The 26,773-nt window shown below is 38.8% G+C and overlaps 1 protein-coding gene and 1 long non-coding RNA gene across 9 annotated transcripts in view; one reads left to right on the top strand and one right to left on the bottom strand.

Annotated features, from left to right (window-relative positions):
* The window catches only part of SECISBP2L (SECIS binding protein 2 like), a 47,922-nt gene extending 35,566 nt beyond the window's left edge, over nucleotides 1-12,356 (bottom strand). For 4 of the 6 annotated variants that reach the window (XM_008521519.2, XM_070580713.1, XM_008521520.2 and 1 more), the window contains exons 1-3: nucleotides 11,818-12,079; nucleotides 3,773-3,951; nucleotides 1,545-1,869 (exon numbers count right to left, since the gene is read on the bottom strand). In XM_008521519.2, coding sequence (XP_008519741.1) covers nucleotides 1,545-1,869; nucleotides 3,773-3,951; nucleotides 11,818-11,841 — 528 coding nt within the window. In that variant the 5' untranslated portion in view covers nucleotides 11,842-12,079. Of the gene's footprint in view, nucleotides 1-1,544; nucleotides 1,870-3,772; nucleotides 3,952-11,817 lie in introns of all 6 variants that reach the window. The other 2 variants (XM_008521521.2, XM_008521522.2) reach the window with 2 other exon arrangements.
* Nucleotides 12,089-26,773, top strand: part of LOC139076753 (uncharacterized) — a 65,053-nt gene continuing 50,368 nt past the window's right edge. For 2 of the 3 annotated variants that reach the window (XR_011528663.1, XR_011528664.1), the window contains exons 1-2: nucleotides 12,089-12,248; nucleotides 12,699-12,834. This is a non-coding gene — a long non-coding RNA (uncharacterized lncRNA). The remainder of the gene's footprint in view (nucleotides 12,249-12,698; nucleotides 12,835-26,773) is intronic. The other variant, XR_011528667.1, reaches the window with a different exon arrangement.

The following is a 26,773-nucleotide window of genomic DNA, read 5'->3' as shown; positions in this document are numbered from 1 at the left end:
TCCATGAGGAAATAGGGTTACTGTGTTAGGATTTCATGAAATTATCTACAGCCGATCATAATAGGCTAAATAATGTATTATACACACATTTATATATTATTTTTCAAATAACCATTAACATGACTATGACTAATAAAATATGAATCCATTTTTGTTACTTGTATTTTTAATTTTCTCAATAATTAATGAACAATAGGAGTATAATCATCTCATAAGAGGGGCTGTAAATTTTTACTTAAAAGGGTAATAGAAATGGTGGTAACTTATCCAAAAGCTAAATTTTAGTTTTATAAAAGCAATGAAGTACAGAAGAAATTTCTGCTGTGAGTTTAACAGGAAAATATAAAATAGCTGATCCTTTCCTTCATTTTTTAAAATAAGAATATTCATCATTTAATAGCAATTTACATAACAGAACTCTGAATTTAACTTCCCAAATTCAAGTGCTGGGAATGCACTATGAGAAATCATGTTTCTTCAACATTTGAAAGTTATGTTCTATTATCTTATTTCCAGTACCTATTTCTTTTCATTCTCAGAGGTCCCAAAAGGATTTCCTTTGATCCAGTGTTTCCATGAATGAAGACTAAAAGCTTTCCAAAGCAACCTCTGCTGCTTATTTGTATTTGAATTTGTAAAAAGTACGCCAGAAGACAGCAAAGACTTTTCACTGAAGAAGCTGGGCTAATGCAATCTAGGAAAGCATCAGCTCCTTAATGATACAGTCATAAGATGCATCTAAGAAGTCACTCTGCCTTTATTTATTAGCTCAAAAGTGCTGAGAAGAAAGATGGTTTTTCTTCTGTTTGCTTTGATATTAAGGCCTCAATAGAAAAGTAACCTTTTAGTTAAGAAACAGATACCTAGATGAACCTCAATTCTCTTGGGATTTCAAGATCTTCATGTCTTTTTTTTTTTTTTCAGTCAAATGGCTGGGCCTGGCTAAAGGTGGTTTCACACAGTTATCTCTCATTTTCTTCAGCCCTAGGAGACCCTGTGTTCCTATAATATAGTAAAGCATCTCTTGAAGAACAAACTGCTATTCCTGCTAAAAATTCATAGAATAGAAACAATGAAGTTGAAGGCAGTTAACAAATCACAAATGTTCTTTCCCATAATATCTCCTGCTGAATTCTGAAGACTGAAATATCCTGAAGTACATTAGCCATGCAACACTGTTAGCAACAGAATCCAAATTAACCACTTATTAATACTGGTGTCACTTGCACACCATGCAAAAAAGTGCACATGCAATTTTTATCACTAAATTAAAACAATTTGGAAATATTTGTGCACTATGGTTATGTAAAACTCTCTGAAGGAACTTGATGACTGTAAATCACATCACCAATTAAGAATGAGGAACAATAAAAAAACAGGAAAAATTATTTATAAATGCTATACCCTTGACTATTTTTTAATAGTGGATGAAATGTTTTACAGTAAATTCAGCATTAAAGGTTAATGAATTCAAGTAGCAAATTACTTACACTATTATTAACAGAAATATCAAACATTAAAGCCAATCAAAATCAGTCACTTACTTTTGGTACCACTGGTCCTCTGTTACTGTTTCTGCTTCGATGACTGGACAACGGGAAGACCTGTCCAAGCTGATTTGGACGCTCAGTGCATTCTGTGGTTATAGTATTTACAGCATTTGCAGCCTGAAAGGTGTTGGAGTAAGGCGTAGGAAAAGGATGATAGAATCCCATAACTTGGGCACATGGTGCCGGCATCAGCTGATAATATGTATACTCTGTAGAAACAGGTGGCTGAGCAGATATAATGGGGTAGGCAAGGTATGGTCCTGCAGGGTTTGGATTGGGCTGTTGCCATCGTATGTCGTTGTTATATAATGGAAACTGTCTGTAAAACCAAATCAAAAAAGAACAAATCTGTGACAAGTCTAATAGTAACGCTAAAGCAAAATCTCAACTCATTTTAATAATAAAAGAAAAAACAGTACAGAAGAGTGGCTTCATAATAACTCTGAAAAAGGAAACAAAATTATCATCTTACAAATTTCTCTTGTATTATTAGAGATTATTACGTACATGTAATAACAATGTAAATGACAGTATAAAGGAATTCATCCTGCTACTTTTACTGCATTCCAAAATTTTAAAAGTACATACCATTCTTATTTGTAACCCTGCCCTCAACCTCCTCAAGATATTTCTGCCTAAGAGTAAACACCTAGCTGCTGGATCTGCCAACAAAGGCAGCCCAAAGTCCCCATCCAATCCTAACAACTACGACAGGCTGCTGCAAAAAGCAGGGTAAGGCGATCATTATAATGGGTGATTTGATTCTTCCACTTCTTTTTCGTCAGTTCAGTCCCAGGGCCTCCTATTCCTCTCCCATACTCCCCTAACCACCTAGCCTAGTCCAGCTCTTTTCCTGGCTCCCCTCCTTGGCAATGGAAGCAGGCTCAAGGTCCAAGGGAAAGGAGAGAAGAAAAAGACAAGCCTGTCCACTGCCATCTTATCCCTAGCAGCAGAGCTGCTTCGAGTGCAGTTCCTATAAAGCCCAGCAAGATCCTTCCTCTCTCAGCAGTCCTCCTTGCACAGGGGTGCTGCTGCTAACTGAGGGGTAGTGGGGAGTGGGAGCAGAGAGCTTTTCCTCACTACTCCTGTGACAAAGCAAAATGGAAAAAAGTTCGCTGCCATAATTCTAAAAATATTTTTAAATAATCTGCTGGCTGGCTTACTCATGAATTCTCAAAAATTATCTGGTAAGAAAAATTGAATTTATCATACTGTACACTTGGCCATTATGCCAAATACAAAAACAGTAGTATTATATTTAGTTTACAAATCACTTCAAACATAGTCCAATACAGGTCAAAGATTTTTAATATAATGGTAACTTCAATTGAGAAGGATCCCTTTGCTTCTACTATTTGTCCAATCCTGAAAACTACTGAGTTTCAGATTAACTTGAATATTTAATATTTGAGAAAGTAGTTTTAGTGGTCTCTTCTTTCATACATCCAGAATTTCTCAAAGAGTGTGCCTTGGCACACTAGTGTACCACAATGGCTTACAGAAGTAGAAAAACTGATTGCCTTAGCTGTCAGGGGTAGCTGGGCAGAGGCTACAGAAGTACAATTTCTGTGTGATATAACTTGAAAGAGGCTGGAAGTACTTTTATACAGGAATAAAATGAACTATACCAATGAAGTGCTAATCATTCAGACAGTCTAAGCAGAGTTAGGAACGCTATCGTGACTATCACAAGTTACACCCTAACCACTAGGTCACACGTTATCTGAATTGTCAACATTTTGCTAAGTCACCCTGTGACTATATAGCACGGAAGCTAAATTTAAACCAGAATCGGAGTCGAGAGATATACGCTAACCATAAAAGCTTCAAAGTTAAAGTCTATCCCTTGGTATGTTCTTCTTATGCCAGACTGCCTTGGTAATCATGATAAGATGTCTAATCTCAAAAAAGGGTTTCCCTTCACCTTTTTCTGAATAATTCACTCCTCCCTTTGAGATAATTTCAAACAAATCTCAATGACTTATTATAGAAGGTATATCCAAAGAACTCCATTTCCCCTCAGAAAAAATGAGAAAATAATCCATGTCAACAATCTTCAAATTTCTACATCATTTGGTTTTACTTACTCCTCTTACAAAATAAAGAAATGGTTACTGTTCAAAAGTTACAAATGGAAAAAAATTAAGAAGTATGCTTTGCCAACTTCTGTATTTTCCTATCCCTTGTCCCCCCAAAAAGGAAAACAACAATAAAGAAATTACCTATTGGACTGGTTTTCCTGCACAAACGGATAACAAGTAATCAGGTAACTGGGAATTGGAGTTGGTTCTACGCCAGAAACATTTCCATTCTCATTTGGGAGCGCCATAGGGATCATAAAGGTATCAGGATTCTTCTTCTGAGGGATAAACGGCTCCACCTCAGCTGACAGCTTGACATTCTTCAAAAAGAAAGTGAAACATGTTACTAACAAATAAGCAAAACACTTAACACGAATTCACAATTTAATAATAGAAGAGTCAGTCTTCACAAACAACAATTAGGTCTCTTCTCAGAATTCACAAAATATTCAAAGGAACAGCACCGTCAAATTAAAATAACTTCATATGATTAAGCTATTTACACAAAGCCACTGAATAAAATAGGGAAAAACTTATCAAACATTACATTTCAATGAAATCATTTCTTATGTAACCAAAGCTGTTAAAACAATCAAGAGAACACGGAAGTCATACCTCAGAGTCCAAAAATAAAGCTGGTAGTAAGAAATCTAGCTCTTCAGACTAAACAACGTGTTTTTAAGTAAATTTGTTAGGGGAAAAAAATTATTGAACACAGCTCTGAAGGACAATTACTTTATATTTGTTTGAATAGTCTAAAAAACAGTCTATTTCTGTTCATTTCAGGAAATTAGATTAGTATGCTTAAATTAAAAGGAAGGAAAATGTCTAAGATGAATGAAAAAAATACTTAAGGGGAAAAAAACTTCCGGTTCACAGTTAAACTGGGAAAAAAATGAGTACTTCAGTTTCCCAGTAGAAAAGGTGAGCAAACTAAATTATTGTAGAATATGTATTCCACTTTAGTTTATTTCATTTTTTTGTTATAATAAATCTACAGAGATTTAAAAGACATATTTAAAAAATGAAAGCATTTAAGGATGCCCATGGGGGTGACAAACTATAAAGAAAAGTAAACATGATCTATAAAAGTCAGCATAAGAATTACTCTTAGCAAAGAGCTTGTGATGGGGAGGAGGCACCTGAAGAGTCTGTGGGTACCAGGCAAAGTTCTATATCCTAACTTGGGTGATACTTACAAGGTGGTCACCTTATAACAATTTATTTATCTATACATTGGTTTTATGTAGTTTTCTTTCTGTGTTTGTTATATTTAACAACAAATTTAAAAATTTAAATTAAATTAAAATTAAAAATTTAATTATGAAAAGAAAAAATCTACAGACACACTCTGCAAAAGCAGAATGTTAAAAACCGCATAAATATTACAATCTAAAAAGATATTAAAACACTTCTTAAAGAAACCAGTAAGTGAAATGCAATCCAATGTTTCAACCACCCAAATCAATTACCTCAAAGCAATAGTCCTAACTAGAACTTTATCCCAACAAATCCATTAGGGTGGTATTTATTAGAAGTTCCCACCAAGGCATAGTCCTCAGAATAAATTTCAGGCATGTTTTCTCACAAAAATAATCAGTAACAAATCCAAGAAATTCTAAAGACAACACTTGATATGCTCAATATACAGCATTTATTCATAAAATTTGTTCTCTAAAAAGAGTTCACTGTAAATATTCAGAAATGCTTGTTAAAGGGGGGGAGAAGGAGAAGAAATCTGAACTATAGGGCAGTATTAATTCAATATCCTTCCTCCCAACCTGATTTAACTTTGAAGTCTACTTGTGTACTATTAACTAAATCTGAAGTAGATATAGTAATGGCGCTTACAAACATCTGTGAACTGAAATTGGTTTCCTGAATTTTAACACAGGAAGCAAAAGCTCCTTCAAATGCTAACAGTATAAGTCAGTAATTTTCACTGATAGTCATTAGAACTCAAAGCTTATTTATTTAAGGTACAAAATATCAACCTAATAAATGTTTCCCCAATTAGGGAGAAAAAGCTGATTTTCAGTAATGCACAGATAATGGAAACTTGCTTTATATAGTTCATACATACGCGTAACAAGAGGGAAAACCTAAATCGCATTTTAACTACACTAAACCTGTCATTTTTAGAATTTCTTTTAAAAATCAAAAAGTCCTTTTGAAAATATGAGAACTCTCTGAATAGTTTTATAAATCTGGACTAGAAGACATTAGGATTTTTTTCCTTAAAGCAAGCAACATGGTTACATCAAATTCTCAGTCTAACATGAAAAAAGAAACAATATTAATATAATCATAAAGAAGTAAGATAAGCCAAAAATAACACTTTTCCTAACACCCACCCCCCCAAAATACCAACTCATAAATTACTTTGGTAACAACAAATTCAAATTCTTGCTCAAGTCAAAAGTTGCAACAAATTTTTTATACCTGGTTTCATCCGTATTTTACTGTACAAAAAATGTTATGCACAACTTACAACTAATGTTGCACACATACACAGTATATACCTTTAAATATTAAGGTTTGTACTGGTTTCTATTCTAAGTGCAATTCTAGATATCAGAGTTCAACAATAAAACTCACAAATGCTGAAATGATCCTTTGTTTTTAGCAAAAAAGAGAAGCTGCTGTAGTCAACAGCTGCACAAACAGAAGATGTCACTAGTAGGAACAGACTGGCAAACTTTCTCCTGTAGTTACAACTCTGGTTTTCAAAGTTGCCTACTGTGACTTTGGGGCCTTCAGTATCATACATCAAAATGCAGGATCTGTTGTTCTCAGGCCTGAAAAGTAAGGTTAAGATCCCAAACTATTCTTAAAATCCCATATATAAAGCCCATATAGACAATATGTTAAGTAAGCAACAAATTCTGGCAATCATTCAATTATATAAGTACAGAAATTAAAGAAAAACGCCTTACTTACTGGACATAAAACATTATGAAAAAATTAGACTACTTACTTCATATGATGATACTCCTCAGTTTGAATTTCTGTATTTAGTCTCTCTACTTTTGCCAAGATCTATTTTTTAGAAATCAGAAATTTTACAGCAGAGCTGTGTCCTTAAAGAATGTAAAATACGAAATAAGTCTAAACTACACAGGACAAAGTCTAACTATTCCTATACTGCTATTTGCTTTAAAAACAAAAAAACTATCTACATAGTAAAATTATCTTTATCTTTCAGAATTTCAAAATGTTCTAAACTAATGAAAAATCATAATAAGCTCAGAAACCTGTATTTGAAAAAAGAAATTTAGTTTCCCATCCTTTTAAATTTTACATATATTGAAACAAATGTCAATAATAAAATTTCTTTGATGTGAATAATCTAGAAAACCCAAGAATTTATCAGAACTTGAAACTATAAAAACTTTATTTAAAAGAGTTTAGTGGGCAGCCCTGGTGGCCTAGTGGTTAAGTTCAGTGTGCTCCACTTTGGCGGCTTGGGTTTGGTTCCCGGGAGTGGACCTACACCCCTTTGTTGGCTCTGTTAGTGGCCAAGCTGTGCTGGCAGCCCACATACTAAAAAACAAAGGAAGAGTGGCATGGATGTTAGCTCAGGGCCAATCTTCCTCAGCCAAAAAAAAAAGAGCTTATTAAACAAATGCATTCAGATCATGAGAGCCTATATAATTCCACAAATACGCATGAAGCACATGTTCTGGAAAGAGCACTGTACTAGACTGGTTTAGGGAAAATGGGTAAACATTACTATGAAGCACACATCAGCAGGAAAGGCACACTAAACCCCTCTAAGACAGAATCTCCAGAAGATGCAAATAATTTTCCCAGATTAAGCAACAGAAAAATGACACCCACTTAAAATCAAAACTGAAGTAGAACATAATAAGGCACCCTCCCACAGTGAAAATTTCAGTATATACCACACACCCACAGAAAAAAAACAGGACCATGCAAACCCTCAACATTCTTTCTATGTTAAGGTAAAAATATGATGTATCAAACATCAAGATATTTTACATCTCATGGCCAAAGATAAAATAAATGTCTTCTGAAGGAAAAAATGATTAATGCTTAAGAAATATCTGCTGGCCGTCCTGTTTTCTCATTGGAATCGCTTATACTGAAAGTAAATCACTTGCCAAAACAAATTGCAGGAGTTACATATATATAAGTTGTGCAAGACTTCGAAAAACACTGAGGAAAAATCAAAGTATTTAACTTAGACTCTGCCCACTTGCTTTGCTATCCAAACGTTTCTCCCTTTTTCTTAAAATAAACTGCATCTAATCCTGTTAAAATCTCATGGTATTTATCTAAAAACCAGCTTTCTAAATTTGATAGTAGTTTTTGGATTATCTAATTTATTAATTTGTTTTTACATTTATTTTCTCTCTTGCTTTGATGGGGTTTTCCTCTACGTTTTTACCTTGGATGTTTTTATTTTCCTTTTAAAAAGCACTTACGACTATGCATTTGCCCCAGAGTATAGCTTCAGCCACATCCCACAGATTTTCACATGTAGTATTTTATTACTTTTTCAATAACCTATAATTCTACTTTTTTTATTTCCTCTTTCATTTAAAAGCTTAGGGAAAAATTCCTTTTTAAATTTCCAAATGATATTTTCACTGAATGAGCATTATTCACTTTCTTTTTTTGATTATAAAAGCATTATTTTTAAAATCTGTTAAGACAGTCATTTACCTATATCCATAAAAGCCAACTATAAGTATTACTGAATAATAAACATTTTATAGTATCTTACTTAGAATATGTTTAGTTTGCAGTGTCGATATTATTTGAAGTTTATAAATTATTTAAAGGAAAGAATTCTAAGCCAATAATTTTGTATCTTTATTGGTGAAGAGCACTTTGCATGAAGTCATACGTATTTGTTACGTTTGCTTTTCTAAGAGTTAAAGACATTAGTGATCAATAATTCTGTAAATTCTTTTAAAAGAACTTATCTAATGTTAATGAACTAAAAATTAAGCCAATGTTTAAATTATTTGATAATACAAAAGAGTCTGTAAACCTCAAGTGTTCTGTCACTGCTAAGGTCACCGTTTATTTAAAAAAACAAAAAATCTCAAAACACTGTCCTAAATTTCCTAAAAATAGAAACTCTAAGCCTTTATAAACAAAAGGAACTCCATGATTTATTCTCCACATCCCTTTACTCCAGCTTTTTTTTTAAGGACAAAAAAAAAAGAGCATTATACCAAGTAATATCTGTCCTTAGAATATCTAACTCTGGCAGTTAAAATTAAGCTACTTGTTTTGATTTAATACAATCTTGCTAAAAGAGAATACTCCTGAGATTTTCTTCTAGTCATAACATTCTTTCAAATAGTCATTATTGCAATTAAGGCTATTATCTAACACACATCCCAGTAACTTACTTTTTATAATCTTGATCAACATATACACAGTTTACCCTTTTATACAAAGATTTCAGATTTTAAAAAAAGAGGTAATTCAAGTACAACAACATGAATGCCTTCAGGCAAAACAGACAAGACTTTTTTTTAAAGTTACACTTGTGCAATACTCCAAAGATTTCAATTAGGTTAAGATAAAATGCAGAAAGTAGTCCCATTAGTGCTGTATTTTGTTTTTCATTGCATCAAATTCTTGATTATCCAGGCTAGTAGGTGCTGGGAGGCAGGGACGATGACAATGTAAAAGATAATCTAAAATAATAGTTCCCCACCCCTGCCAAAAGTTTCAGTATTTTCCATTCTCAAGAATGACCTCTACTGACCTCTCAAGAAGACCTCTATTAAATGACTTAAATTGACAAGTCGAGGTTTATTCACTATCCATTCCCCACTTCCCCTATCTGTATGAAGTACCGCTTTTTAAAAATCAAATTTCTACGAATTACTAACCACTACAATATTATGAGTAAGTTTTAAAGCTGTAGGCATGCCAAGAAATTCTGAATATAAACCAACAGTGGTTTAAAATGTATAAACAAATGTTTTGTGAGTAAAAATGGAAATTCAGCACATATCACATATACTTTTAATGACTTTTACCTACCTAAATTCACTTCATTGGTCAAAATATAAAAGTAATATTCCAAATAACCTGGAAAAGCCAGTACATTACTCTATGGTATAGTGGAAGCAATCAAGAACTCCAGAAAGTTGACAAATCTCAGTTTGAGTCCCTAATCAAGCATTAAGTTCATGGTTCTTAGCCTTTTTTTCAATGACAGATCCTTTGAGAATATGATGAAAATAATGGAGTTTTGTCCCAGAAAAATGCTAACATAAAATGAAGCACACTCCTTCCAGGTCATCCGTGGACCCCTGAATTAACTGCCTACAGCCAGAACTAGGCAAAGTAGCATCACTTTTCTGGATCTCAAGTTTCCTGTGAGTATGTGGGGGGAGGAAGGGGGTGGTTCAAATCATGTCCTCAGTTAGGGTTAGGCTAGGGAAGAGGTAGGAGGTACTGGAGGGGAAAAAAAGGAAAAAATTCCTCAACAGAAAACCTACATTCATGATTTTTTTCTAACCCTTAAATTTCTACAAGGTTTTAATAGGTTGTGGACTTCGAAAAGATATAGGATGAAAGAGAAAGAGGCTCTCTAGTTTAAATAATTTGCTCATAGCACTTGCTGTTAGATAATCACACACAAAGAGCTTTGCTAAAAGTTACCATCTAAACAGTTAATTACATTTCCTTTGGATGAAAGGAACCATAAGTATACATATGGTAGCATTACTGGTCACAGTTCTGGCATCATGGCGAGGGACCAAAATGTTTAACTTTCATTAGTGACACATATACAATAACGTCATTCAAGAAAATTTCCTATTCATTTGTCAGGCATTCTTGACAGATACCTTAAAAAGAATTGTTCTTCATTAAATTGGATATAGGCTGTATACAGAATACTCTGGGTCACAGGAAAGCCTGTCTATACTTGCCAAGAGGCTCCAGTCAATTTTGCCTTGGTAAATCCAGGTATTGCTTCATAAAACTCATCTGTATTTTCAGAGTGATACTCACATAAAGCCTTTATTTAAATTAAAGCTTTTGTAAAAAACAGATATACACAACTAGGAAGCTGTGTTCTGCCTGCTAAAAGAGCACGATTTCAAAATCAAAACTGGCTCTGACCAGTTACATAGATACATATACACGAATTTGGGAAATCTTATTTATGCAGGTGCTAATTATGCATTTGTAAATTAATTAGGCAAATCACTAGTTTCTTTTTCCTTCATCCATCTGCCTAGTTCATCACGGGGCAAAGCTTTCCAATGACCAGGAGAATGGACAGTAAATAAACTTTAACTTCATCAAATTAAGTCGTTTCATAGAGATCTCAAGAATGGAAACTACTGAAACTTCTAGGGGGTAAAAAACTATTACTCGAGGCCATTTTTTACATTGTCATCATCCCCACTTCCCGACACCTACCAGCATGGATAATCAAGAATTTGATGCAACTAAAAACAAAACAGAACACTTACATGGGACTACTTTGTGAATAGGAAAACGGGCTGCTCGCAAATGAATTCATGCTTCGGGTCCTACACAATTAAAACCTAAGTTCGAATTTTAAAAAATACTAATTTTTGCCAAATAATTAAAAGGGCAAGGGAAAACCGTAGTATTTCATATCTTAAAGGGAACATCTCCTTAAAACCATTGCAAAAACAATGCTTCGCTCAATGAAACATAGATCTAAAGAGCCCGTAACCCCCCCTCCCCCCTTCATCTGTAGCTATCACACATTCTCTGACAGTCTTTCTGAGTGAGAAGCCTTCAAAAGCCTTTCCACCTTGAGAACACATTCCAGAACTAAAAGGAAGGGGGGGGGGGGGAGTGAAGGGGAGATTCGCTGGAAGTTATAAAACCTCCTCTCGGGGAAGCACGGACAACTTGGAGTCTTCTGGCCCCTTTCACCAAGCCAGGGAGGAAGGGCAAAATCGAGTCCGCAGCCCGGGGGGTGCGGGAGGTGGGTGGTATCCGGGGCTGGAAAAGCCCCCACGCCCGAGACAGCATCTGGAACAATGCAGGAGAGTGGGGCACCGCCAGGCTCCCAGGCAAGGAGGGATCTGCACCCGCAGGAACCCAAGGGCCCCGGCCGTCCAGGCCCACGCTCGGAGACCAGGGCCCGCCCGGGAAGAAGCAGCGACCCCCGAGCCCCAGCGCGGCCGGCCCAGCCCGACCCCGCGTACCTGGTCTGCGGGGGCTCGGTCCATGGCGCCTGCAGCCGTACGCGGCCCGCGTTAGTCGACGTGCAGAGCGCCTCGGGCCGCTTTCTCCATGGCCCCCGCTCGGCTCGAGACCAGGCTCCGGACCGCCGCCCCTATCCGACTGGCCTCGACAGAGTCCGACTACGCCACTGGCCCAGGAGGCGGCTCGAGCTCTAGGAGATGGAGGAGGCGGCGGCAGCAGCCTAGGGGAGGGATCATCTGGGACGGAACCCGAGGAGGGCCCAAATGGGCGGAAGGCGAAGTCGGAAATGGCGGCGCGGGCAGCGAGAGGAGGGGGAGGGGACCGAGAGGGCCAGTGGGTTGAGGGAGCGCGGGCGGCCTGAGCAGGAGGTGGCGGGCACCGGAGCCGGCAGAGCTGGAGGCTGAGGCCGGGTGGCGATTCCTAGGAGCAGGTGCCCCAGACCTCTTCGCTTTGCTCGGGGTTTAACTGCCCCTCTGGACTGTTCAACTGAAGGACTGTCAGGCCACTCGGACACCCGGTTCCAGGCTTCACAGGCCACTTCATTATCCCAAACCACATGTTAATGATGTTGGAAGAGCTTTTAGCTGCCCGCTATACGTATGATCCTTCCTTACATTACCTAGATAAAGGGAATCATGATCGTAAAGGAAAAGACCACAGAAGGGTCACCAGAGGGAAACTGAGTCAGGAGGCTCCACGAATTTATTGATTAGGTGATTCATTGTTTAGGTCCAGGCCCACCTCTAGGCTCACCTCCAGGCTGATGTCGCCTATCTCCAAATTTTACCCCGAGTCTGTATCCCACCGCCCAACAGGTAATTATATACTCCGGTATGTTGCTTTTTCCACTGGACTTACTGGTTGTTCCTTTTATCTCCAGTTCATTAGCTCCTCGAGAAAAGAGACTGCCATGACACTGGACACTTGGTAAGCATGGCAGATTCCCCCTGGGCATCTCATCAGACACACCCTCTGACCCTTCCTGGAAGAGTTCTTGCTTGCTGGTCAGCTTCAGGGTGAGGAAGAAAAATAAAAAGCTATATAAACTAAATTATACTTAAGTGAAGGGAGAGAGTAGAGGTGGCTCCTTCTTGGGGGACTGGTGTGGAGTCACAGCTGAGAAAGAGAAGTTTAAGAAGTTTGCTTTGTCAGGCTTCAGGAGACATCAGTAAAGATTTGAATTGCCTTTTCAAGTTAGTCCGGGTTGTTAATCTGGTTTACTTTGAGTAGAACTCCAAGAAGAGGCTGGTCTGTGAAGCCCCTAACTGTACACACGTTTATATTTTCACCTGGTGAAAGGAGCTATATTGCGTCATCAAGGCTTACATCAAGGCTGGCAGTAGAAACTGTTTTTAAGAAGAAACATATATTTAGATAGAGATCTCTCATTTATTTAGTTTTAACTCTTCTGCCTCTTCAAATGCTATATATGTGTGTGCAGTGTGTGTGCATATATACCTGTTTATGTGGTTAGGTTTCACGTGTATGTATGAATGTTACATACATGAACATTTCATGTAATGTTAGGCCCCTAGTGTCTATCACTGAATGCTGAATGAATTTAGGTTTGCTCAGAAAAACTAAGCTATTTATAAGATGTAGTTATATAAACTAACAGATGATCATCCTCCTTCACAATTGAAAGATAAAAAAGAACTCTGAATTTTCACAATGTTTCCCCACTGGTGGTCTCAAGCCATAAGCTACTCCCATCTGAGTAAAAAAGATAATAATAATGCAGTAATAATGAAGTCATAAAAATACTACAGTATTTTGGTCTTCTTTCTTCTTCTAGGGAATGATCTGAGGAAATTGGATAGGATCTCTAAGGATTTTTCCACATTATAGGATTTTTATGACTATGAAATAGTTCTTGTTGAGAATCTTCTATGTACAAGACATTTAAATTTTAAAAACAGAATGATAAGAAATTGTAAGAACAAAAATGTCATAATGCCCTTCTTTAACGCAATCCTAGAAAAGATTGCAATAGCTGTTAGAAGGATCTATGAGGAAAAAGAAGACAATTTTAAAAATACTACATTTTGCAGATTATATGATTGAGTTTTAATTAATTATCTCATTCAGCAACAAATATTTAATGTGCCAGGTGCTATGCTAACTATTGGAGGTGTGGCAGTTAATAAGACACTGTGAGGGCAGAGACTGTGTTTGTCTTGTGGGCAAGACATATATTGAACAAGTAATTACAGGTGAGCTGAGTGGTGTGAAAAAGGAAGTTCATTAGGTTCTAAGCAAAGATCTGAAGAGTGAGTAGGAGTTATGATAAGTGAAGGAGATGCAGTAGAAAAGTTGTTCTAAGAAAAGGAAATGGTATGTGTCAGGACTTTGAGGTAAGAGAGAGAATCCAGCATTGGTTCTTAAACAAGCTCATTCCTTGAAATGAGAGTTCAGACGACAAGGATAATACAATATAGCAAGGCATCTGAGGAGGTTGGAGGGGATAGGATACAAAAACCAAGGGAAGAAATTGGCCCCAGATGGGAGTAGGGACGTGTTGTCCATGATAACAGAGGAAAGGCAGAAAGGATGGACAGGACTGCAGATACGTTTATGAGTTGAGGGAATGCCTGTCCAATGGCTCCTATTTTCTCAGTGAAGTAGGAGGCAAGGTTATCTCCTGACCATGCAGGGAGGCAGAGTTGTGATGATCGTGCATTTGTCAAAACTCAGCAAACATATATGTAATTAAGACTTGTGCATGTCATTGTATGTAAATTTTACATCAAAAGAAAAAAACTATAAACAAATATTGAATTCTAGTTTTAACAAATGCCTGTACCTATGTAACCCAAATTTCTATCAAGATGCCAAATGTTACCATTACCCCCAGTGGCTTTTAGAACTTCTCTACTTCTATCAAATGTTTGTCTTTTTTTTTTTTTTTTTTTTAAAGATTTTATTTTTCTCCCCAAAGCCCCCCGGTACATAGTTGTATATTTCGTTGTGGGTCCTTCTAGTTGTGGCATGTGGGACGCTGCCTCAGCGTGGTCTGATGAGCAGTGCCATGTCCGCGCCCAGGATTCGAACCAACGAAACACTGGGTCGCCTGCAGCGGAGCGCGCGAACTTAACCACTCGGCCACGGGGCCAGCACCCAAATGTTTGTCTTATTCACCGTCGTATCCTCCTACCTATATCAATGCCTGGCACATTGCACGTGCGTCATAAATATTTGTTGAGTAAATGAACATGTGATATAATATTAAATCAGGATCCTTTCCTCCAGGGTTGGGTTTTGTTAGGCATGTGCATTTTATTGAATGAGCAGGATTCCGTAGGATGCAAACATAGAATTCTTTGATTTTTTATTCTGCTGTCTCTTCAAATTCTCTGAGGGCTACTTCTTTTTCTGCCCTCAATGAAATCTCAATGAAGGGCACGCAAATTTCATTCTAAGTTAAAGCTTTTCCTTTTCCCAAGCTCAGTTGTGCTTCAGGATGGAAGCCTGTGGTGAGAGATGTGACACGTTCCACTTTCATTTTCTACCTTTTACATCTCCACCTCCTCTACCTTCACTACTCACTGAGTAAGCTTTTAGATTCCTACAGGTTTGGATTGTGAAGGAGAGGGTGGCAGAGCTTCTCAGATGTCTCAGATGTATAACAGACGTGAAATCACTTGTGGGCAATCGCTTAGGACCCTAGCCCTCAGCCCTTGGACTTCTGAGGGTTCAACCCTCTGCTTGATCCCTTGGGGGCTCAGCTAGGCAGCCCTCTTAGCTGGGATCCCTTTTAAAATGGCTTCAGGCAGAATTCTCCCCCACCAGTCTCTGGGAACATTTTGCTACACTTCATTTATCACATATCTATCCATCCATCCCTCTATCTGTCCAATAATCCATATTATTTTTGGTGCATAACAAAGTAAATTGTTGACATGAGTACACTTTCCCCTGGAAAAAACTCTTGTATCCACAGTTGGTGAAAGTGCAACTTGTTTCTCTCTCTCTATCCTGCCATTGGTTTTCTCAGGAAAGTACCCGATCCCAGATTCCCTCAGACTCCAGGTGACATGTATCAAGTCCTCCAGGTGTTTCCCTGAAAGCTCCTCTCACATAGCTTAGGAGGAGGGGAAGTATCTTTTTTTACCCTGTGGGATGTGTGGGTAGGTGTTAGGTATCGCCAAAGCAATGTTCTTAGTGACTTAGCAGTCCCACCCCCCCTTTTTTGGGTTGGAGATAAGTGGTGAATAATGCTGAGCCACAATTTCTTAGCGTATCTTACATGTTAGGGATGTACATGGTAGGGATCTCCCATGGCTTTAGGGTGTAGGGGTACTTGGTATCTAATCTATTGTCCTTTGGGGACCCAGTCAAAACAGATGGCATCCTTATTGAATGTCATGTTACATGTTCATTTATTTAACAAATATTTTTTGAGCACTTCTTCAGTGCCAGGCATTGGTCTAGGTAGTGAGGCTATAACAATGAACTAAACAAAGTTCCTTCTCTCATGGAATTTACAATTTAGTGTAGACAGAAAATAAGCATAAAAAAAGAAGATAATTTCAGGTAGAGATGAATGCTGTGGAAGAAGTAAAACATGCTATGTGATTAATGTAGATGGAGGGGGAGGTGGACTACTTTCAGTGGGTCGACCTCTGAGGAGCTGATATCTGACCTGAGATTTGAAGAATACAAAAGGGGAGGAGAAAGACAAAGCAGAGGCCCCAGGAGGGAAAAATCTTGGCATTAGAGGAACCGAAAGGAGGAGACTGGTGGGAGTAAACAATGGTGGGAGGAGAGTGATATGAACCAGAGATTAGAGCCAAGCCAGCTAGGAACCTGTAGGCCATGCTAAGGAGTTTGGGTTTGATTTTCATTCCAAAAGCCCTTTGGAGAATTATGAAGAAGTGCACTGAATTCATGTTTTGGCTGAATGCTGAAGAGCCATTTAACATAAATGTTAAAATTAATACTTAATCTCTGGGATATAAAGGCAAATCTGAATGTGTAAGAATTGGATTATTATTACAATTTTATTATTAAAAATTTTAGTAGTCAAACTTTAGAAGTTCAAAATAATGCAGGAACAAATTCTCAGCATTACAGTTCTCACATGTTCTTACAGTCACGATGCTGCACGTTGTGATTTTAAATAAAAGCCCACTTTCAAGTGAAGTCAGAGGAGGAGCAAGATATTTTTTCGCCAGCTCTGCTGGTATAGGGTGCTTCTGATAGTGATGTTGCCACCTAGTAGGAACTAGTAGGAACTTACTAAGATAAAGTTTTATCTGCTTTATCTCCGGAACTAGATTTGGCCAAGGGAGATTATTCAATTTTGTAGAAGCCCTCTAGAAACTGAAGCTTGTGCTCTGACTGAAAAAGATGCTTTCTGACTATTTTCAGATACAGACCTGAAACTGTTACTCTCATTTAGAGTTTGAATTTCTCATATGTGTATATTTCTGTATGCCTTTTATTATTAAATTGTACATATGTTTATGGATCAAAAGGATATAATTTTCTTCCTAAACTTATCCAGCCAACCTTTCTTATAATCATATTAACTTTCAATTATTTCCCTATTTTGCTATTTAAAGGTTCTCAATAATTTTTTTACATAAAATAATCTTTCACAACCACCATTATTACTGCAGTGTACTCTATGTTTAAACTATTAATAGAAATTCAACATAAGGAGTACATTCAAAATGCTTACCTATATTTGAAAGTACGTATTCATATATTAACAATAATTCTGAGTGACATACCTTGTTCTTATATAGTTATGCTGATTCACCCAGTGAAGTCACCTCATGGGGGTGCTATACCAAGTGTAGGGTTGCTAGTAAGTGAAATAGGAATTTGACAGTTTTTTTTAAAGATTAGCACCTGAGCTAACCTCTGTTACCAATCTTTTTTTTCTCTTTCTCCCCAAAGTCCCCCCAGTACACAGTTGTGTATTCTAGTTGTAGGTCCTTCTAGTTGTGCTATGTTTGGCAATTTTTAAATTGAGAAATAATTGGCATATAACATTGTATTACTTTAAGTGTACAACATAATGATTTGATATATGTGTATGTTGCAAATAAGTTTAGTTAACATCCATCACAATTGTAGGGGAGGAAGACACTTCCTCTACCCTCTCTGGGTTCTTCTGGCTGGAGAACAAATTAAATTCACATGAGACAGAATAACAGGAGAAAATTAAACAAAGCTTTATAACATGTATGCATGGGAGAGGCTCAGGCAAGCTGAGCAACTCACCAAAATAGCTGAAGCCCCCACCTTAAACATCATCTTCAGCTAATGACAAAGGAGGATGTTGGGGGTGGAGGGGAGTCGATCTTGGGAGATTACCACACAAGTACAATAAACAAATGCAGATTTAAATCCTTGCCTTTGTCATTGATTAAGAGTTTCTAGAGATAAAGTCATCCCTTCTTCCTGGTATAGAGATGGAGACATCCTTACAGATGGAGATTTCCTTTACAAATGTAAATGTGTGCTAACAAAGGGCAAGCAAGTTCCACTCCTCAGAGCCTCCTTCCTGTCCCAGTTTATTAAAAGTAACCAGCCCAAAATAATCCTCATGCCAAAGAGACATATCTTGGGGTGGCCAATGCCAGTCCCCCACATTTCACACCTACAAATTTTTTTTTTCTTGTGATGACAACTTTTAAGATCTGCTCTCTTAGCAACTTTCAAATATATAAAATATAGTAGTGTTAACTGTGGTCACCATGCTGTACATTACATCCCCAGGACTTTTTTATCATATAACTGGAATTTTGTACCTTTTGACCACCTTTACCCATTTCATCCACCCCCTCCCCCAATGTCTGGCAACCACCAATCTGTTCTCTGTATCTATGAGTTTGAGTTTTTTTTAGATTACACATATAAGTGAGATCCATCCATGTTGTCACAAATGCAGGATTTCCTTTTTAATGGCTGAATAATATTCCACTGTATATATGTACACCACATCTTCTTTATCCATTCATCCATTGCTGGACATTTAGGTTGTTTCCATGTCTCAGCTGTTGTAAATAATGCTGCAGTGAACATGGGGGTGCAGATATCTTTTCGAGATAGTGATTTTGTTTCCTTTGGATAAAAACCCAGGATTAGAATTCCTGGATCATATTGTAGTTGTTTTTAATTTTCTGAGGAATCTCTATACTGTTTACCATAGTGGCTGCACCAATGGGAATTTGACAGTTTGGCCTTCCAAAGGCCGAGGCTGAAGGGAAAGCTGAAAAGCAGATTTTGGCCAAATAGCAAGGCCAGAATACAGCTAAAGTTGAGTATATATCTCATTTTTTGCATGAGAATAACATGATCTAATGGCAAGAGGGTAGTTAAGATGACAGATCATGGAATCAAAGCTGCATGAAGATAGTGTTAACCAAAAATTAGTAAAGGTAATATCTGCATTTTTCAGCATATAAGATAAATCCACCAAAATTCTTATATATTAGTGGCAAACTGATAGAATAAAAGGTCCCATTGATAATATCAGTGTTGTAATGGAAAGATCACTACTAGGCTAAGAGTCAACAATAAGTTGGGTTTAAGTCTTAGCTATACACCCTATAGGCCATGTGTCCTTGAAAGTCACTTAAGCCTCTAAGAGCCTCAGTTTCCTCATCTACACATTGCATAGAGTTGTTGAGAGACCCAAGTTAAGGTAATGAATGTGAGAACGTATTGCAAACTCTAGAGGAGTGGTTTTCAATCTGGAAGACTTTTACAACTAAGGTGCTCAGGCCCCTCAAACCAATTAAGTCAGAATCTCTGGAGTAAACAATCTCCCAGTTAGCCAGAGTAGCCATAAAGTATTAAGTCAGATCATGTCACTCCTCTTTTCAAACCCTCCAATGGCGCTTCCCATCTCAGAGTAAAGCCACAGTCCTTAGAGTGGGACTGAGGCCCCAAGATCAGGCTCCCGCCTCCGGCCTCATTTCCTCCTCTTCATCCTCACTCACTCAGCTCCAGCCACACTGGCCTCCTTGCTGTTCCCCTATCATTGCAAACACTTTCCCACCTGGGAGTCTTTGTCCTTGCTGCTTCCACTCCTGGAACACTCTTCCCCTGGTTATCCCACACGGCTCAAGACCTTGCTTCAGGCGTTTCCTTCCCTGACCACCCTCTTTAAAATATCCTTTTCCCCTTACAGCTTTTTCTCCGCAGAGCTTATTACCATCTAAAATGCTTACATTGTATGTTTTGTTTGTTTATTGACTCTTTTTCTGCTAGAATGTAAGCTCCATGAGGGCAGGGATTTTGTCTGTTTTGTCCACTGCTGGGTAGTCCTAGTGCTTAGAACACTGCCTAGCACCTAGCCAGCCCTCAGTAAATATTTATTGTTGCGATTCCAAATGGATGCTCTGAGCATGCACCTTACTCAGCCTAAGAACTTCAGTGATGGCTCACTGCCTGCTCCAAATGTATTCTGTGCTTTCCTACCTCCCTGACTTTGCTCAAGTGATTCTTCCTACTTAGCATGCCCTTCCCATCTTGAAACGCGTTTCCTCCATTTCCTGGATGAAAGGATCCTCCTCAAAATTCCTCTAGCTTGTTGTGCCACATCCTGTCTTAAATTGTTTGTGTACTGTGTATAATTATTTATGTAATTATTTTCTTTCTCAGAGTGTACACTCCTTGTTGAGCTTGCCTTTGTAGCTGACTCAGACATTCAAAGAGAGGTAATTAAATGGTAGATTTAAATGGAAAACCCCCTAGCTCTGGCAAGAATACAGGCTGCATGTGACTAAAATAAAAACAAAAGATGATAACATCCAAAAATAATGTGTGGATGGCAAGATCAACCATACAAAAGATCAATCACAATAAAGTGCCTAATTTAATCTAGTTTAGGTAAGAGTAAGTTGAAAAGGAATGTGTTTATTGCATAAATGCACTCTGAGAACCAGATAAAAAGTTAAACATGGCGTTCATTTTTATGACAGTGAGGTCTTCAGGCCAAGCCAGCTAAAAACAGGAAATAATTTCCTAGATTTATTGTGATGTCCTTCAGATTATTTTCATGAACTATTCCAAATCTCAGTCTTTTTTAGAGGACACTATCTTATGATAGTGAAAACAATAAATCTCTGACACTTCCCCTTCATTTGGAAGTGCTATATAATCTGAAGTTGAAAAATCTCCTTAAATTCAATGTTTTTCTTGCCCTGCTTTAAAAACCTTTGTTAACAAGCCATCTAGATTTTTTACGTTAGTCACTCTTAACCTCAGCTCCCCAAACCTGGGTTCTTTCTGGAATGTCCTTTCTGAACCAGCAGGAACTCACTTCATCAGCAGGGCCTGATTTTAGGAGGCAGGAATTTATGCAGCTTGACCTGTGAATGTATAACTCTTGTTCACCTTCATATGTTACCAAGTTTCCCTGAGGCTTCCAACCAACTTGACTGAGCAAGACATGTATCCCCAGTCTCAGAGGGAGAATAAGAAGTGCTAGTTAAATAACTAAAGCTAGCAGAGATAAAGCCTCTGAAAAAAATCCTGCTCCAGAGAATACTATCAAAAGAAGCATATATTATAGATGAGAGAATTTGGCTTTTTTTCCTTTTCCTTTGCATAAATAACATCATAGCAATAAGAGCCGAATAAAAAAAGAAGGAAAATCACCTACCAACTCACCTTTCTAACACATGAAGGATTTTTTTCCTAGCCTCTGTTCATCCATGTGCATAGACATCTATATGACAGTTTTTATTTATGTAACGTAGAGGCACTCAGGCCTGTTGTACAATGGAGGGTCAGTCCACTCTCTAGATATAATGTAGGAAGAAGTCACTTCCCCCTTCACCCCCCGCCCATTCTGGGGCCTGTACAAAGCAGATCTAGGAGCTTGGGAGGAACCTGAAGCAGACTGGGGAAACCTGAGAGAAAAGGCGCATGACTGATCCCAAGGTATGCCTCACTCAGCCTGATGCATGACCTAGGAGGTCCAGAGATCCATCGCTGACCCTAGAACACAACACCATTTCTCCACGAGACCCCAGACATCATTTCTATCCCTTTAAACAATGGCTGGAATCTTCATGTTGGCAATTGTATCAAATCCATACTCTAACCAAACGAGGCCCTATATTATCTTGGCCTGTGGGTAGAAGGTGGTATTCAATAAATGTTGAGAGGAAAAAGGTAATAATATAAAATCCTAAGATTATGTTGGAGATACAGAGAAGGCCTCGATACTCCCCTGTGGTGATTTGATCCCCAAAGACACATCAGCACCAAAGTCAGCAAGAAACTACACAGACAAGTCGTTTTTATTGTCTCACTTGCTTATAAAACCCCAGCCTCTTCCCCAGTCCTTCCACAATCTGAGCTGGCAGAACTCCTAAGGAAGACAACTGTAGCAATCCTGGGCTTGTTGTTTCTGGCTCCCCTGCCCTGTTTCTTCAGGTTGTCTTGTAACAGGCCAGCCGTTCACCTGCCAACAGACTTTGACGTCTCTGGATTCCCAGCTGTGCTGAGCCCTAACAGGTTACATCTCACAGGCTTTGAATTGCTCAAGGTCTCTGAAAGAGAAACAACAGGAACAGGAGCCCCTGGCAGCCGAGAATAATGATCTGTAAAGGCTGTTCACAAGGATCCACTACTGAGTAGTAATAATAACAATAGCTTCCATTGATTGTGCCAGAAACAGTGCTGAGCCCGTTACAGAAAGTATTTCATTTAATCTTCACAAAAATCCTGAAGGTAGGAGTTATTGTCTTTTTCTTTTCCAGAAGGGGAAACTGAGACTTAGATATCTTAATTAGCTTACATAAGTTCCAGTATAGTTAGAAAGTGGCAGAAGTAGAATTTGAATGCAGCAAGCAAAGGGGCTGCTACGTGAGGAGACCACTGTTTCCTGTTGGGGAACCTAATGCAGGAGCTCCTTAACAGTTTGCCCTGGGCCTCAGGCCTATGAGTTCACGTGTGCCCTGCCCTGACTGTGATTTGAGTCCTGTTTGCTCCTCGTTCCAGCCTGAAATGCCCTGGAGCGTAGAACAACCTCAAACCCGGTAAAGTGATCAGACTGGGACAGAAAGAGGCAGTAAAGCTGGGACAGGGGGTGGTTCCTGTGGCAAGTTCATGTACCGATCACAAGGAAGTGGTTTTGGATGTCCCTATCAACTGAGATCAAAGAAGAGTGGCAGCCGCTGCAGCAGAGCCACTCCCAAGACTCAGATGTCGCTATGTCGCTACGTCTCAATTTATTTTCACGGGACGCAAGAAAAGCTCTTGTCTCCTTTGCAGGTAATAAATCTGTCCATTCCAAGTGATGGAAAACTAGTGTGTTTGCGAGGAGGAAAGGAGGGGGACAAGGAATATGCACTGAGGGAACAAAGAAAGGATAGGAGAAATAAGAGCGACAACCAGAGAGGGGACAGTGAAGGCCTTGCGAGGCACCAGGGGCATGGTGTAAAGCGCTCCTGTTTCCCAACTTGCCCTTCACAAAAGCCTGACTGCAGAGCCAGCCCTGGGCCATGAACAGGAAAGAGGTGGTGGGCAGGGAGAGCAGCAGGTGGAGGGCAGATCTGATAGGATCCCACACACACCTACGCTTCCCTCATCCCCACCCCACCTCATCAAGTCTCCCTTTCTTTCTCTCCTGTTCTTACTTTCCCATTCTGCCGCTCCCTTTTCACTTCCCATCTCTCTATCCTTTACTTTTTTCTTCGCTGCCTGTTGTCTGACCCTGTAAATGCTCTACTCAGAAGCGTGCAGCCCTAAAAGAACTGCTAGCCCTATCACCGCAGTGTGACTCATTAGTACGTTGGTATACTGGGAAATGAACTGAGTGAGACATTTAAGTCCAAAGGGTCCAGTGTCCCTATTCTCACTGAGGTCAAGTCCTGTGGGTTAGCAGTTAATAGCATTGTACGCTTTCAAAGCTGTAACTCAGTCCTGAATCTTTGCCTACTCCACCCAGGACCCTGTGGTGGCCTTTGAACTGTGTCTTGTGTAATATCTTGCAATTCCACTGCTGCAGGGGAAAGATGTTTGCATGCCATGGGAACCTGTGACTCAGTGCTCTGACTCTTATTCCTGCTGAGACCTAGGTTGGTGTCTTTATACCTTTGTGTTCTTGAAATTGTCTGTTAGTGTGATTAGTTTGGATTTAGTTTTAAAGGCTAAGGTATTCTTTTTACTGCCAGGGGAGAGTGTGTTCTGAGGGGAATGTACTGTATTCAGAGGGAATATAGTACAATGCTAATATATAGACAGTTGGACAACAGTAGGTGGTAAAATTCACTCTCTAGTACTGTTAAAGTGCTAGACCATTCATTCATTCATTCAACATATATTTAAATATGTCAGAAGTGATACATGCTATAAATAAAATTAAAGTTTGGTAAAGGGATAAAAAATATAGGAGGGCTATATTAGATAGGTCGGTCAGGAAGCCCTCACTAAAAAAGTGACATTTAAGCAGAGCTCTGAAAGAAGTAAGGGAGTGAGACATGCAAACATCTGGAGAAGAATGTTCCAGAGAGAAAGGACAGCAAGTGCAATGGTCCTGAGATGGAAATGAGCTTGGTGAGTTTGAAGAACAGCAAGAAGGCCAGTCAAATCATAACAGACTCAGGAGGAAAATAGCACAGTCACAGAGGTATGCAGAGGCTGCTAAGCTCTAATAAATAGTTTTGATTGGATTGTAAATGTGATGAGAAATCGTTGAAGCATTTGAACAGGAGAGTCACCAGATCAGATTTGTTTTAGAAAGATCACTCTGGCCTCTGGTTAAATAATAGACCTCAGAGAGCAGGAGTGGAAGCGGGAAAACAAGTTAGAAGGCTATTAGAGCAGCCAAAGTAAGAGAGGATGATGGCTCTCTGATTTGGGATATATTTTGTAGATAGAGATAAGAGGACTTAGTGATGGATGTGGGTTGTGAGGGAAAGAAAGGATTCAATATCTCTTCTAGGTTTTTAGCCTGAGCAATGGTGAATGATGGAGCCATTTACTGAGATCAGAAAAATTTGGGAGGAAGGTAATAAATCCAGTGTTCAGTTTTGCAAGTGTTAAGTTTGAGATTGCCTAAGACACCCAAGGGGAGATGCCAACTAGGCAACTGTAAAGCAACTCTGGAGCACATTGAGAGGTGATGCTTACTGTGATATTGACTAAGACACACTTCTTACCACCACTGTTAGTTGAGATTTGAATTTCAAAAGGGGAATTCACCTCCTGTGAGGGCACGAGACTCGCTCTTGCAGAGCCCTACTCTCTGTCTCAATGCTACCTGTCGGGGAGTATTAAATGAGACGTTAAGGGATCACCTGGCTTATGTAGTTCACAGTCAAATCCTCCAATAGTGCCTTTTGAGCAATTAATATTTGACATTTTAAAAGGACCCCAACTAAGTGGGACCACGAGCTCCTTTAAATATTGTTCATAAACGAGGCAGGAACTTTTGCCAACAGAAGCAGCTGAGCACAAGGAATTCATGTTCCGTAATATCTGCAGATCATTTTCAAGCATACTAACCACTTTTGGAGGATGTGGTGACTCACAGACTTAAAGATGTAGAGTGTGGATTCTCGATGAGGAAAAGCCCACCTTGAAAGAGCAAGCTATTCAAATGCTGCTGAATGGAAGCCCAGAATTTACGCCTTTGGGTCACATCACCTGACATCAGATGATCTGGATTCTTCACAGAACCGTGAGGTTCAAGGATTGCATCCTATTCAAAAGGTTGAGGATATGTGCCTCAGGATACTTCAGGGTATTTAACAGGATTAATAAATAGCCATGCACACAAAAATGGAAGATTTATTGTAGCCATGGTGTTTCAAGAACCAATAAAGACTTCACCCACAATATTTTCTCATGAGGTGTTTTGCCAGAATTACCAAATAAGCTAAGACTTCATGTTCATGTTTAACATTACAATGTTCACACAGCTAATCTGGCCACGGACTTCTTTGTGGAGAGGGTATCACTCGTCCTTCCTAGAGATGAAGCCTTTTGGGAAGGAACACAGGAACCTGGGTGCAGAACGTCTGTGCCATTAGAAAGCCTGATTGAAAAAGGTGTTGGCAGAATTCTCAAAGTATTTCCCAAAAGACTGGAAGCTTAAATAGCTCCTGCTGGCTTTGTCCCCTTTAACTGGGTCAAGTCTGTTTGGAATCTCCTCCTTCAAGGGAGTTGCTCACCAACTAGACCCCATTATTGTACTCATTCACTTGAAAACTAGACAGATATATTTTTGCTATTAGAAAAACATACAAAGAGCTTGGTTATCTTACCAAACAAGGTTTCTTCAAATCAGTCGCAAGTAACACCATGGGCTGTATCTATTGTGTATCTGGAGTCATTAATGACAGGCATAGGCTTTGAATGGGCCAGGTCAGAGTTTTGAGTCCAGCTTTGCCACTTACTGCTTTGGTGCAAACTCAGGATAATGACAGTACCCACATAATAGGGTTACTGTGAGAATTAGATGAGTTAACATCCTCAAAGAGATTAGAAGAGTACTGGAACATAGTAAACACACAATAAATGTTAGCTATTGTTATTGTTAACATCATTATTTTTAAAGCTGATTGGCAAAGAGATATTTTGGAACTATAGACCCAACACAAATAAGATATGTAAGTAGACCCTCATTACGTTTCTGCAGTCAGTTAACACCATGTTATTTGTAACTTCAGAGAATGCAGTTTGATATAAATCTTGAGCTAGTTCAAGATTGTCAGGGACTTATATTTTTTAAATTGAGGTGAAATTCAAATAACATAAAATTAATCATTTTAAAGTATACAATTCAGTGGCATTTAGGACGTTCGCAATATTGTGCAACAATCACCTCTATCTAGTGCCAAACCATTTTCATCCCCCCCAAAGGAGACCTCTACCCATTAAGCAGCCATTCCCATTTCCTTCTGCCCCCCAGCCCCTGGCAACCATAAACTGCTTTCTGTCTCTATTGATTTACCTGTTCTGGATATTTCACATAAATAGAAC

The sequence above is a fragment of the Equus przewalskii genome, chromosome 1, assembly GCF_037783145.1.
Source record: "Equus przewalskii isolate Varuska chromosome 1, EquPr2, whole genome shotgun sequence".
Taxonomy (NCBI): Eukaryota; Metazoa; Chordata; class Mammalia; order Perissodactyla; family Equidae; genus Equus; species Equus przewalskii.
This window is presented reverse-complemented; position numbering and strand designations above follow the sequence as displayed.